Source organism: Pan paniscus, chromosome 18 (genome assembly GCF_029289425.2).
Source record: "Pan paniscus chromosome 18, NHGRI_mPanPan1-v2.0_pri, whole genome shotgun sequence".
Taxonomy (NCBI): Eukaryota; Metazoa; Chordata; class Mammalia; order Primates; family Hominidae; genus Pan; species Pan paniscus.
In genome coordinates, this window is record NC_073267.2 from 1671857 (window position 1) to 1684895 (window position 13039).

At 52.7% G+C, this 13039-nt stretch overlaps 2 protein-coding genes across 10 annotated transcripts in view; both read right to left on the reverse strand.

Annotated features, from left to right (window-relative positions):
- The window catches only part of UNKL (unk like zinc finger), a 49950-nt gene extending 45032 nt beyond the window's left edge, over positions 1-4918 (reverse strand). For 4 of the 9 annotated variants that reach the window (XM_063598179.1, XM_055100107.2, XM_055100109.2 and 1 more), the window contains exons 1-2: positions 4776-4897; positions 3996-4205 (exon numbers count right to left, since the gene is read on the reverse strand). In XM_063598179.1, coding sequence (XP_063454249.1) covers positions 3996-4205; positions 4776-4852 — 287 coding nt within the window. In that variant the 5' untranslated portion in view covers positions 4853-4897. Of the gene's footprint in view, positions 1-3995; positions 4206-4775 lie in introns of those variants that run through there. The other 5 variants (XM_055100108.2, XM_055100104.2, XM_057300030.2 and 2 more) reach the window with 3 other exon arrangements.
- A 4949-nt stretch (positions 4919-9867) lies between these two features.
- Positions 9868-11456, reverse strand: LOC100990880 (ubiquinol-cytochrome c reductase complex assembly factor 4). Its single transcript, XM_008959765.5, has 2 exons — positions 10808-11456; positions 9868-10728 (listed from the first exon to the last, which is right to left on the reverse strand). Exons 1-2 carry the CDS (start codon positions 10837-10839, stop codon positions 10362-10364), a joined length of 399 nt encoding a protein of 132 aa, XP_008958013.1. The 5' UTR covers positions 10840-11456; the 3' UTR covers positions 9868-10361.
- Positions 11457-13039: the final 1583 nt, after the last annotated feature.

Genomic DNA, 13039 nt, shown 5'->3' on the forward strand with positions numbered 1-13039 from the left:
GCGCAGTGGCTCATGTCTGTAATCCCAGCACTTTTGGAGGCCAAGGCTAGCGGATCACCTGAGGTCAGGAGTTCAAGACCAGCCTGGCCAACATGGTGAAACCCATCTCTACTAAAAACACAAAAATTAGCCAGGCATGGTGGCACACGCCTGTAATCCCAGCTACTCAGGAGGCTGAGGTACAATAATTGCTTGAACCCAGGAGGCAGAGGATACACGAGCCCAGATCGCACCACTGCACTCCAGTCTGGTAGATAAAGCGAGAGCGAGACTCCATCTCCAAAAAAAGAAACAGTTATGAAAAGATGCTTTCTCGCCGGCTGCAGGGCTGCACACCTGTAATCCCAGCACTTTGGGAGGCTAAGGTGGGAGGACTGCTTAAGTCCGGGAGGTCGAGGCTGCAGTGGGCTGTGATGGCACCACTGCACTCCAGCCTGGGTGACAAAGCAAGACCCTGTCTCAGAAAAAAAAAAAAAGAGAAAAAGATGCTTTATCTTTACGCATTAAAAGCATCACCCGGCCAGGCACAGTGGCCCATGCCTATAATCCCAGCACTTTGGGAGGCCGAGGCAGGTGGATCACCTGAGGTCAGGAGTTCGAGACCAGCCTGACCAATGTGGAGAAACCCCGTCTCTACTAAAAATACAAAATTAACCGGGCGTGGTGGTGCATGCCTGTAATCCCAGCTACTTGGGAGGCTGAGGCAGGAGAATCACTTGAACCCGGGAGGTAGAGCTTGCGGTGAGCCGAGATCACGCCACTGCACTCCAGCCTGGGTGACATAGAGTGCTGCCAATCAGTGCCCTGTATTCAACACTGGAGTGGGGTCAGACAGGCTGGATGCTCGTCTTCACAATTCCAGGACCCCCACACCAGAGTTAAGCAGCAGTGGCCCTACTTGCAACTCAGGATCTCAGGTCTGGGCAGATCAGGGGCTGAGCCCAGACATCAACTAGACAAATACCTGCCTTTGAAAGCCCCATTTGCGGAAAACAGTGGCTTAAAAAGCAATTCAATTACACACTTTCAGAACCGCCTTGAAGTACATCAGCATCCTAACCGAAATGGGCTGACATTATTTCAAGTTTAGGCATCAACCTGCCTTAACAACACTATGGCCGGGAGTGGTGGTTTGCACCTATGATCCCTGCACGTTGGAGAGGCCAAGGTGGGAAGATCGCTTGAGGCCGGGTAACACAGTGAGACTCCATCTCTACAAAAAAATAAAAAATGAGCCGAGGTGTGTGGTGGCTCACACCTGTAATCCTAGCACTCTGGGAGGCTGCGGTGGGAGGATCTCTTGAGTCCAGGAGTTTGAGACTGAGACCAGCCTGGACAACGTAGCAAAACCCCTTCTCTACTAAAAATACAAAAACAATTAGCCAGGCGTGGTGTAGAGAGTCTATAGCTCCAGAGGCTGAAGTGGGAGAATCACTTGAGCCCAGGAGGTAGAGGCTGCAGTGAGCTGAGATCGTACCACTGCACTCCAGCCTGGGCAACCAGAGTGAGACTCAGTCTCAAAAACAAAATAATAAATAAAATAAAATAAATTAGCCAGGAGTGATAGAGCACTCCTGTGGTCCCAGCTGCTCAGGAGGCTGAGGCAGGAAGATGGTTTGAGCCCTGGAGGTTCAAGTTGCAGTGAGCCGTGTTCATGCCCCTGCACTCCAGCCCAGGGGACAGAGCAAGACCCTGTCTCAAAAAACAAAAACAGCCGGGCGCGGTGGCTCATGCCTGTAATCCCAGCACTTTGGGACGCCGAGGCGGGCAGATCACGAGGTCAGAAGTTCAAGACCAGCCTGACCAACATGTAGAAATCCCGTCTCTACTAAAAATACAAAAATTAGCTGGGCGTGGTGGCACGCGCCTGTAATCCCAGCTACTGGGGAGGCTGAGGCAGGAGAATCGCTTGAACCTGGGAGGCGGAGGTTGCAGTGAGCTGAGATGGCGCCACTGCACTCCAGCCTGGGTGACAGAGACTTCGTCTCAAAACAAAAACAAAACAAACACTATTTAACTAATGTACAATTAAAAACATTTCAGTATTTAAAGTTTCTAGCATCCTTAAAAAATTTTTTTTTTAATTTATCCCCTAGGCTAAGCACTGTTGAAAAAATAAAGGAAAACAGACTTCACAAGGGTCTCCGTGCTGAAAGCAGCCTTCAACAGGAAGGTCCCTGGAGAATCAGCTCCTTCCAAAAGATCAGGGGATGAAGACTTCAAGACCGCAACTGCTGCTGTCTCACCCCTAGGCAGGAATGGACCACCCTCCGCCCTCCACCCTCCGCCAGCAGCCCACAGGAAGCAAGTAGAACCTGATACCACCTCCCGCCAGTCTGTGAATATGTAATCTGACTTGTATTTTCCCTGTTTTCCCATTTTGCATACTTCAGAATAAAGACAGCTGTTCATAACACTATTAGGAACCTTGTAAAAAAAGAAAAAAATCAACCAAAACAAAACCTTGATTTCTTAACTTTAAAAGTGCTACATAGGGGCCAGGCGTGGTGGCTCACGCCTATAATCCCAGCACTTTGGGAGGCCAAGGAGGGAGAATCACCTGAGGTCAGGAGTTCGAGACCAGCCTCGCCAACATGGCGAAACCTCATCTCTACTGAAAATACAAAAACTTAGCTAGGTGTGGTGGCGGGTGCCTGTAATCCCAGCTATTCAGGAGGCTGAGGCAGGTCACTTAAACCTGGACAAGGCAGAGGTTGCAGTGAGCCAAGATCAAGTCACTGCACTCCAACCTGGGCGACAGAGCGAGACTCAGTCTCGATGCTACATAAATGAGCCTGCACATAAAAACTTTACTGTCTTAAAATTAAAATAAATACGTAAACATCAAGAGAGGAAACATCCCAGATATAGTCTACAGCGTGAATATTCTAACAAGCTCTCTGCGTGGAAAGCAACCGACCACTACAAAACGCTTCAAAACGTGGCCAGGCGTAGTGGATCATGCCTGGAATCCCAGTACTTTTGGAGGCCAAGGAGGGAGGATCGCTGTGCCCAGGAGGTTGAGACCAGACCAGGCTACAGCAAGAACGCTGTCTCTATAGACACAAAACAAGGCACTTGGCCAGAGGTTGGTTCTGATGCAGGAACTGTGTCAAATCAGAGTGGGAAACAGCTAGGCACAGTGGCTCACACCTGGAATCCCAGCACTTTGGGAGGCTGAAGCAGGAGGATTGCTTGAGCCCAGAAGTTCAAGACCAGCCTGGGCAATGTAGTGAGACCCCATCCCTACAAAAACTATGCAAAATTAGCTGGCATGGCATGAGCCTGTAGTCCCAGCTACTTGGGAGGCTGAGAAGGGAAGATCACTTGAGCCTAGGAGTTGGTGGCTGCAGTGAGCCGTATCCCATCATTGCACTCCAGCACCAGTGACAGAGCAAGACCCTGTGTCAAAAAAAAAAAAAAAAAAAAAAAGTGGGGCCGGGCACGGTGGCTCATGCCTGTCATCCCAGCACTTTGGGAGGCCGAGGTGGGTGGATCACCTGAGGTTGGGAGTTCGAGACCAGCCTAACCAACATGGAGAAACCCTGTATCTACTAAAAATAAAAAATTAGCTGGCCGTGGTGGCACATGCCTGTAATCCCAGCTACTCCGGAGGCTGAGGCAGGAGAATCACTTGAACCTGGGAGGTAGAGGCTGCAGTGAGCCGAGATCATGCCATTGCACTCCAGCCAGAGCAACAAGAGTGAAACTCCGTCTCAAAAAACAAACAAAAAAAAGTGGGAGGTGAAGCAAAATTGGTTTGAGTCACACAAGGGTTACCCCTAAAACACACATAATCCCTCGGGAACTGGCCTGAGAATAGGAAATGCCTCCCCAGCATCCCTGGTCACTAGAAAATTTCAGCGTATAATTACGACTCCCTCTGCAGGGGCCAGGTATGGACACTAAGGCGTCCGCTGAGGGTCCCGGCCGCATCCCCAGGTGGAGGCCCCCCACCTCCGCCCAGGCAGCGGCGCCCCCTCGCGGCCGCTTACTCGTCGCCGTCGGGGCACACGCCGGTGGCTTCGTTGTACTTGGAGCAATACACGTCGGGGCTGTAGTTGAAGGTGCCGTCGCGCCTGCGGAGGGGCCTGCGGCGCCGCTGGTTGAGGAAATGCCAGTGGAAGCAGGTGAACGGCCGGTGCTGCGCGCACTTGTGCTGTGAAAACAGGGGGCACTGCTCCGTCCTGAACTCCTTCAGGTACCTACAAACACAGACAGCACCGCGGCTCGCTTCCGGCAGCACCTCCAGGGACTCGGACTCGTGGGCGGCGGGACCCACCGGCCTCAGGAGCCTCAACCCAGGGTCGACCCGTACTCAGATTCCCGGGGGGCCCCAGGCGCTGCGCCCACCCCCATCCCGACTCCAGACGCGACCCTCACCCGACCTCGTAGCCCAGGCGCTGACCCTGGTCCCCAAGCCCAAGCGCCACCCTGGACCCTGGGCGACCCGCTGTGACCTCAGGGTCGGCAGCCGGGGCAGAGGGTCCCGGTCCCCGAGCCCAGGCGCAACCCCCAACCCCGGGGCGTTCCTCCCTCCCCAGAGGCGCGTGGACCCCGGAACCAGGTGCCATCCCAGACCATGGGCGCCGCGCTCCGACCTCAGGCGGAGGCCGCCGAGAGCAGAGGGTCGTGGTCCCCCCAGCCCAGGCGCTGCGCGGAGGCCGGGGGGCGCGGGGGCGGCGAAGGGGCGGCGGAGGCGGCGCGAGCCCCGGCGGGAGGCTCCAAGCTGCACCGGGCGCGGGCGGGGGGCCGCAGGCCGGACGGGCGCTGACCTGTAGTGGGTCGGCTTCTCCGTCTGCGGGGGGGACCCGCTCAGCGCCGCTGCCGCCGCTTTCGAAACCGACGGCATTTTCAGTCAAAACAATGCAGCGCGCATGCGCCGCGCCGGCGCCCCCGCCCCCGGATATCCCCGCGCGCCCCCGCGGCCACGCCCCCCGCGGCCCCGCCCCCAGCCCGCAGACCCCGGCCCCGCCCCAGCCCCGCGCCCCCCGCAGCCCCGCCCCCGGCCCGCAGACCACGCCCCAGCCCCGCGCCCCACCCTGCCCTGCCCTGCCCTGCCCTGCAGCCCCCGGCCCGGGACGCTGGTCCTGCCCGGGGCCGCGCGTGGGACCCGCGATGGTCGCCCCTGCTGTGACATGACCCGACATAACCGTGTATTTTACATGAATTAATCACAAGAGTTGTATCTCAATAGAGCTGCTCTTCCACAAACGAACCAAGAGGCTGATGTCAGGGGAAGCCAGGCACCGGGCGGAAGGGCCAAGGGGTCCTGGCCTTTGTAGAAAGGAATTTGTTCCATTTCGAACCCTGACCTCAAAAACTTATACTCAGAGATTTATCTACAAAGGTAATTATCACAGTTATTTTGCAAACACTTGAGGTCCCCACTCCCCCAACAGCGCAGTAGCTGAGAAAAGGGAAAACTCTTAAGTGCTCTGCGTGATTTGAAACAGTGCTTCCGAAGAATTTTTAGTGGTAGGAGGCCGGGCGCGGCGTCTCACGCCTGTAATCCCAGCACTTTGGGAGGCCGAGGCCGGCGGATCAGCTGAGTTCGGGAGTTTGACAACAGCCTGGCCAACAGTGAAACCCCGTCTCTACTAAACATACAAAAATATTAGTGGGGTGTGGTGGCTTGCGCCTGTAATTCCTGCTACTCCGGAGGCTGAGGCAGGAGAATGGCGTGAACCCGGGAGGCGGAGGTTTAGTAGTGAGCCGAGATTGCGCCACCGCACTCCAGCCTGGGTGACAGAGTAACACCCTATCTCAAAAAATAAAAAAGAAATTTTTAGTGATATGAAAAATGTGCCCATTGGCCGGGCGCGGTGGCTCACGCCTATAATCCCTGCACTTTGAGAGGTCGAGGTGGGCGGATCACGAGGTCAGAAGATCAAGACCATCCTGGCTAACACGGTGAAACCCCGTCTCTACTAAAAATACAAAAAAAAAAAAAAAAATTACCCGGGCGTGGTGATGGGCACCTGTAGTCCCAGCTACTCAGGAGGCTGAGGCAGGAGAATCACTTGAACCCAGGAGGCGGAGCTTGCAGTGAGCCGAGATCGCGCCACTGCACTCCAGCCTGGGCAACAGAGCAAGACTCCGTCTCAAAAAAAAAACAAAAACAAAAAAACGAAAAGAAAAATGTGCCCATTTAGGTTGAAAGCAAATCACTTCCTACAGATTTGTTCCAAGTATCTCAGGGTTTTTTTAAATATTAATACTGTAAAACAACAAAAACTATCATTTGCTGGTAGGATAAATTTCTTCATAGGTTCACATTTTCTTTTTCTTTTGGCGGGGGGCGGGGGGAGGAAGGAGTTTTGCTCTTGTTGCCCAGAGTGGAGTGCAATGGCACGATCTCGGCTCACTGTTGCAACCTCCGCCTCCTAGGTTCAAGGAATTCTCCTACCTCAGCCTCCTGAGTAGCTGCGATTACAGGCATGCACCACCGCGCCCAGCTAATTTATTTTTCGTAGAGACGGGGTTTCTCCACATTAGTTAGGCTGATCTCAAACTCCCGACCTCAGGTGATCCACCTGCCTCAGCCTCCCAAAGTGCTGGGATTACAGGCGTGAGCTACCGCGCCAGCCAGGATCACATTTTCTTAATGAATTATCTCTACAAACATTATGTTTAAATCTTAAAATGATCATGAAGAACATATTTTCAAGTTAAGTCAAGCAGGAAAATGAAGTCAAGCAGGAAGGGCAGGGCCTGCAAATTCTTCAGAGACGAATAAACAGATCTTGAAGACTCCCAAGGTGCTAGGAATGGAAAGGGAGTCTAGGGTGACGCCCAGGTCTCTGGCTTGCAGGGATACAGAGCAAGGGAGAAGAAACAGGTTTGGGGGAGATGAATTCCATTTTGGAGTTTAAGGAGCCTGTGACCTGTCCAGCAGAGGTGTCTAGGGAGCTTGCTAAACCTAGGAAACAGATTTGGAGCCTTAGGGTTTAGGAATTTGGGGATCTTTGCTGTAAAGGTATGAGTGAAGACGCCTGCTGTTCCTCCACACCCTGGGGGCATCTTCCTTGAAGAAATCAAAGGAAACTGATGTAAGACTTAAGGATTGAAAGTATCATGTTTTTTCATGCTTTGGAAGAAATGTTCTTTAAAGTCTAGGGTGGTACCAGAGTTATATAGACAGTTCATCAGCTTAGACGTGACCATTTGGTTAATTAACACCTTCCTTGAAAGAATTTTTTTTTTTTTTTCTGAGATGGTTTGCTTAACATCTTCCTTGAAAGAATTTTTTTTTTTTTTTTTTTTTTTTTTTTTGAGACAGAGTCTCACTCTGTCGCCCAGCCTGGAGTGCAGTGGCATGATCTCAGCTCACTGCAAGCTCCACCTCCCGGGTTCAAGCCATTCTCCTGCCTCAGCCTCCTGAGTAGCTGGGACTACAGGCGCCCGCCACCACGCCTGGCTAATTTTTTGTATTTTTAGTAGAGACGGAGTTTCACCATGTTAGCCAGGATGGTCTCGATCTCCTGACCTTATGATCCGCCCGCCTCAGCCTCCCAAAGTGCTGGGATTACAGGCATGAGCCACTGCGCCCGTTCAAGAATTTTTGTTTTAAAACAATTTCCGGCTGGGTGCAGTGGCTCACACCTGTAATCCTAACACTTTGGGAGGCCAAGGTGGGTAGATTACCTGAGGTCAGGAGTTCAAGACCAGCCTAGCCAACATCGTGAAACCCCGTTTCTACTGAAAATACAAAAAAAATAGCTGGGCGCAGTGGTGCACGCCTGTAATCCCAGCTACTCAGGAGGCTGAGGCAGGAGAATTGCTTGAACCCGGGAGTCAGAGGTTGCTGTGAGCCGAGATTGTGCCACCACACTCAAGCCTGGGTGACAGAGCGAGACTCTGTCTCAAAAAAAAAAAAACAAAAAACAATTTCCACCTCCTGCCCAACCATTTGTCATCTTAGGAATCGCTGCAGCTGCGTCTATTCTAGCATGCTTACAATGGTCTCCCTCTCAAATGCTTATCTGGGGAGGTCAGTGTGCCATGTACCCTGGGGAAAATAAAAGCTACAGCCCAGTTGGGAAAACAAGACAAACACACTACAAAAATAGTTAAATACAACTGGGCGCAGTGGCTCCTGCCTGTAATCCCAGCACTTTGGGAGGCCGAGGTGGGCAGATTGCCTAAGGTCAGGAGTTCAAGCCTGGCCAACATGGTGAAACCCTGTCTCTACTAAAAATACAAAAATTAGCCGGGCATGGTGGTGCACCTGTAATCCCAGCTACTCAGGAGGCTGGGGCAGGAGAATTGCTTGAACCTGGGAGGCGGAGGTTGCAGTGAGCCAAGACTGTACCATTGCACTCCAGCCTGGGCAACAGAGCAAGACTCCATCTCAAAAAATAATAATAAATACTAACTGTACTGAATTAACTGTTCACCTGTCAACCTGCTCTGTTGCCATCCTTTGAAAACTCCAGGAGTAGGGAAGATCTGCCCATCATCCCCAGCTGGCCTTGGGTCTGTCCACGGCACAGGTGTGAGGTCAGCAACTGGAAAAGCCCTCCCAGATCGCTGCCCTGGTGGCACTTGGGATCTGCTGCATGTCTTTGAAACATGTATAGGTATATATGTATGAAAACAATTGACCAGGCGCAGTGGCTCATGCCTATAATCCCAGAACTTTGGGAGGCCAAGGCGGGCAGATCACGTGAGGTCAGGAATCTGAGACCAGCCTGGCCAACATGGCGAAACCCCGTCTCTACTAAAAATACAAAAATTAGACGGGTGTGGTGGTGCGTGCCTATAATCCCAGCTACCCTGGAGGCTGAGGCAGGAGAGTCGCTTGAACCCAGGAGGTGGAGGTTGCAGTGAGCCAAGATGGAGCCACTGTACTCTAGCCTAGGTGACAGAGCAAGACTCCATCTCAAAGAAAAAAGAGAAAACAATCTGGGGCCGGGCGCGGTGGCTCCCATCTGTAATCCCAGCACTGTGAGAGGCCGAGGAGGAGAGATCACTTGAAGTCAGGAGTTTGAGACCAGCCTGGCCAACATGCCAAAACCCCGTCTCTACTGAAAATTTAAAAATTATCCGGGTGTGGTGGCACAAGCCTGTAGTTCCAGCTACTCGGGAGGCTGAGGCAGAAGAATTGCTTGAACGCAGGAGAAAAGAGGTTGCAGTGAGCCAAAATTGTGCCACTGCACTCCAGTCTGGGAGACAGAGTGAGACCCTGTCTCAAAAATAAAAAACAAAACAAAACAAAAAAACAATCACTTAGGTAACCCAAAATAGTGCCCATCATTTGTGAAAAGAAATACTCACTAGTTGTATTCTACTCAGAAAATGGTTGCCTTGCTTAAAAAGTTTTGCAGAAAACTGCAAAAGTTCCTCATTTCTGGTACTATTTGGTAATATATATGTAGGTTTCTTTCCTCAGTTCCCACTCTGGAAAAAAAAAAAAAGGAAAACGAAACTTTTTTTTTTTTTGAGACGGAGTCTCGCTTTGTCGTGCAGGATGGAGTGCAGTGGCGCGATCTCGACTCACTGCAAGCTTCGCCTCCAGGGTTCACGCCATTCTCCTGCCTCAGCCTCCGGAGCAGCTGGGACTCCAGGGGCCCGCCACCACGCCCGGCTAATTTTTTGTATTTTTTAGTAGACACAGGGTTTCACCGTGTTGGCCAGGATGGTCTCGATCTCCTGACCTCGTGATCCGCCCGCCTCGGCCTCCCAAAGTGCTGGGATTACAGGCGTGAGCCACCGCGCCCGACCGGAAAACGAAACTTTTAAAAATAGCTGCTGGTGCAATTAACTTACGTGCTCTGGTAAACAAGAAAAGATTAAAATAAAAAACAATAGCTGCTCAAATACCCCCTTTTTAAAAACTAGATGGAAAAAAAGGGAATCATCTAATCCCATATTATAAAATTAAAATTTATTTTCATTTGTTATTGTGTAGAACTCACATGTGGAAGTGTTCCTTGCACAGGCCGCAGCACGCAATACAGTTTCACACTTCTGCCAGATATTCTATCTCAGAAAGCAAATTACCTGCAAACTAACATGGGATGACAAGTGTCACCAGAAGTGCTTTGTAAACATGATTATGTTATACAAAGACTTGGCAAATCCAACAGCATACAGTGCAACTGAAACCTTCCCTAAGGATCTGAGAAGTCTTGCCGATGGAATCCTTGGACATCAAGCGCCAGGCGAGGAGCAGTTTCCGATCTGCTGAGATTCTGCTCCGCCTTCACGCGAATCAGCATAGCCAAGTGCCCCATCCACCAGCCAAGCCCTTCAGTGCTGAGGACGCACGCATAGCCAGGACAGTCACGGGCAAACGTGACATCAAATCCGAAGGGCGGCTGTCGGCTCCCTTCCTGCCAGCCCCAGCGGGCACCCCGTCAAGTTCTCGCTCTGTAGGCAGCTGGAGTCTCAGGCTTCTCAGAACGATCACTGGGCTCTGGCACCTCTCCCCACACCTGTCTCAACCACTGGTCCGCCTCGCTCTCCTCCCTCAGGTAGCACCAGATGATCAGCGCCACGAGGAAGCAGCTGAGGGGCAGCACCTTCCACCAGGGCCGCTGATGTCCCTTTCCCATGGTATGGCCCACCGACCAGCGGTGAGGGTTGGCTTTGCTGGAGGAAAACTCAATGGGGCGGTCAGGGTCGTCCTCTTCCTCGGCGGCAGGGTGGGCCCGATCCCGGGAACCGGGCAACGGATGAATGCTTCGGGAAGCCCAGCCTATGAGCCTCAGCGCCCGGACGGCCCTGGAAGAGAGAGAGCAGTAAGCGCTCCGCCCGCCCGCCGGTGTCTGCCCTCGGCCCTCCGAGACCTTGAGGAGCTCACCCGGCCGCCGGGGCACACAAGACACGATTCATTGCTGCCTTGACTCCTCGTTTGACGCCGTGGCGCGCCGTGATAGCGTCACTTCCGTCGTCGGAAACAGGAAACCGGGCGCCATACCAGGCCTCTGCTCACGACTACAGAACGTGGTCCCAGTAGCGCAGTGGAAATGACGTTCGGCTGCGAAGAGCTCTTTCCGTCGCAGGCCCCAGCGCCCCCGGAGAGCGCGATGGCATGCCGGGAAATGTAGTTCTCCGTCCCTTTCGAATAGGACCGAGACCCCGGTCCCTGGCCCCGAAGAGAGGCGGGCGCCGCGGGGCGGACGTTGTCCTCAGAGAGTTGTCTGAGTTTGCCTCGGAGCAGTTCTGAACCGTCATGAAGGTGCGCGGGGCCTGGTTGGGGATCCGCGCCCTCAGCCCTGCCCGCCTGCCCTTGGCTGGGCGCCCGCACCTCTCTGCCGGCTTCCCCTTAGGCCGTGGCACCGCCCTATTTTTTTTTTTTTTTTTTCCGTTTAGTTCTTTTCGTGAGACAGGGACTCTCTCTGTCGCCCAGGCTGAAGTGCAGTGGCGCGATCTCACGTCACTGCGGCCTCTGAAACCGCCTTTGCAAAAATTATCACTGAGGAAATGACAGTGGAAGAGATGAGACCTAAGGGGCTCCGTCTTGCTTCCCACCCTTAAGCTGTCCTGGTTCATTCCTGGGCGTGGGCAGAGCTAACTTTGGGAAGGATTTCAGTTCATGGTTTCACTCTGAATCAAAGTCAACAGCCCTTTCCAGAAAAGACCCCCGTCTTGCCTGAAGACCAGTCTGCCTTTGCAGGACTAATAAATCAGCTACAAAATTAGAAATTGGCCGGGCGCCGTGGCTCACGCCTGTAATCTCAGCACTTTGGGAGGCCTAGGCGGGCAGATCATGAGGTCAGGAGATCGAGACCATCCTGGCTAATACGATGAAACCCTGTCTCTACTAAAAATACAAAAAATTAGCCGGGCGTGGTGGCACATACCTGTAGTCCCAGCTACTCGGGAGGCTGAGGCCGGAGAATCGCTTGAACCTGGGAGGCAGAGGTTGCAGTGAGCCGAGATGGAGCCACTGTACTCCAGTCTGGGCGACAGAGCGAGGCTCAGTCTGAAAAAAAAAGAGTCTGAACCTCCCCAAATTGCTCCTGGGGATAACATCACTATTGTAAAATCTAAGATCGGGCCGGGTGTGGTGGCTCACACCTGTAATCCCAGCACTTTGGGAGGCCAAGTTGGGTGGATCACGAGGTCAGGAGTTTGAGACCAGCCTGGCCAGTATGGTGAAACCCTGTCTCTACTAAAAATACAAAAATTAGCCTGGGGTGGTGGCGCTCGCTTGTAGTTCCAGCTACTTGGGAAGCTGAAGAAGAATCGCTTGAACCCTGGAGGTGGAGGTTGCAGTGAGCCAAGATCATGCCATTGCACTCCAGCCTGGGTGACGGAGCAAGACTCTGTCTCAAAAAACACAACAACAACAACAAAAACCTAAGCTCAAAGATCAGTGCCTGAAATATGTAGCAGACCCTGCCCTGGATGGATCAGCTGGTACCACCCAGACCGGTCATCTGGCCCAACCGGTTCTGCCATGCCAGCCAGGAACACAAGAGTCTGAACATGAGTCCATCTCCAACCTGACCAACCAGCACTCCCCACTTCCCAAGCCTCTACCTTCCAAATTATCTTTAAAAACTCCTATCCCCAAATGCTCGGGGTGACTGATTTGAGTAATAATAGAACTCCTTTGTCCCCCACAGCCAGCTCTGCATGAATTACTCTTTCTCTGTTGCACTCCCCCTGTCTTGATAAATTGGCTCTCTCTAGGCAGCAGGCAAGTTGAACCCATTCGGCACTTAGACCTCTGCCTCCCGGGCTCAAGTGATTCTCCCACCTCAGCTTCCTGACTGGCTGCGACCACAGGCGCCCACCACCAAGCCTGGCTAATTTTTGTATTTTTAGTAGGGACGGGGTTTCACCATGTTAGCCAGGCTAGTCTCGAACTCCTGACCTCAGGTGATCTGCCGGCCTTGGCTTCTAAAAGTGCTGGGATTATAGGCGTGAGCCACCGCGCCCAGCCTTTATTTGTTTACTTATTTATTTATTGAGGAGGAGTTTCATTCTTATCGCCAAGGTTGGAGTGCAATGGTGGGATCTCGGCTCACTGCAACTTCTGCCTCCCAGGTTCAAGCGATTCTCCAGCCTCAGCCTCCCAAGTAGC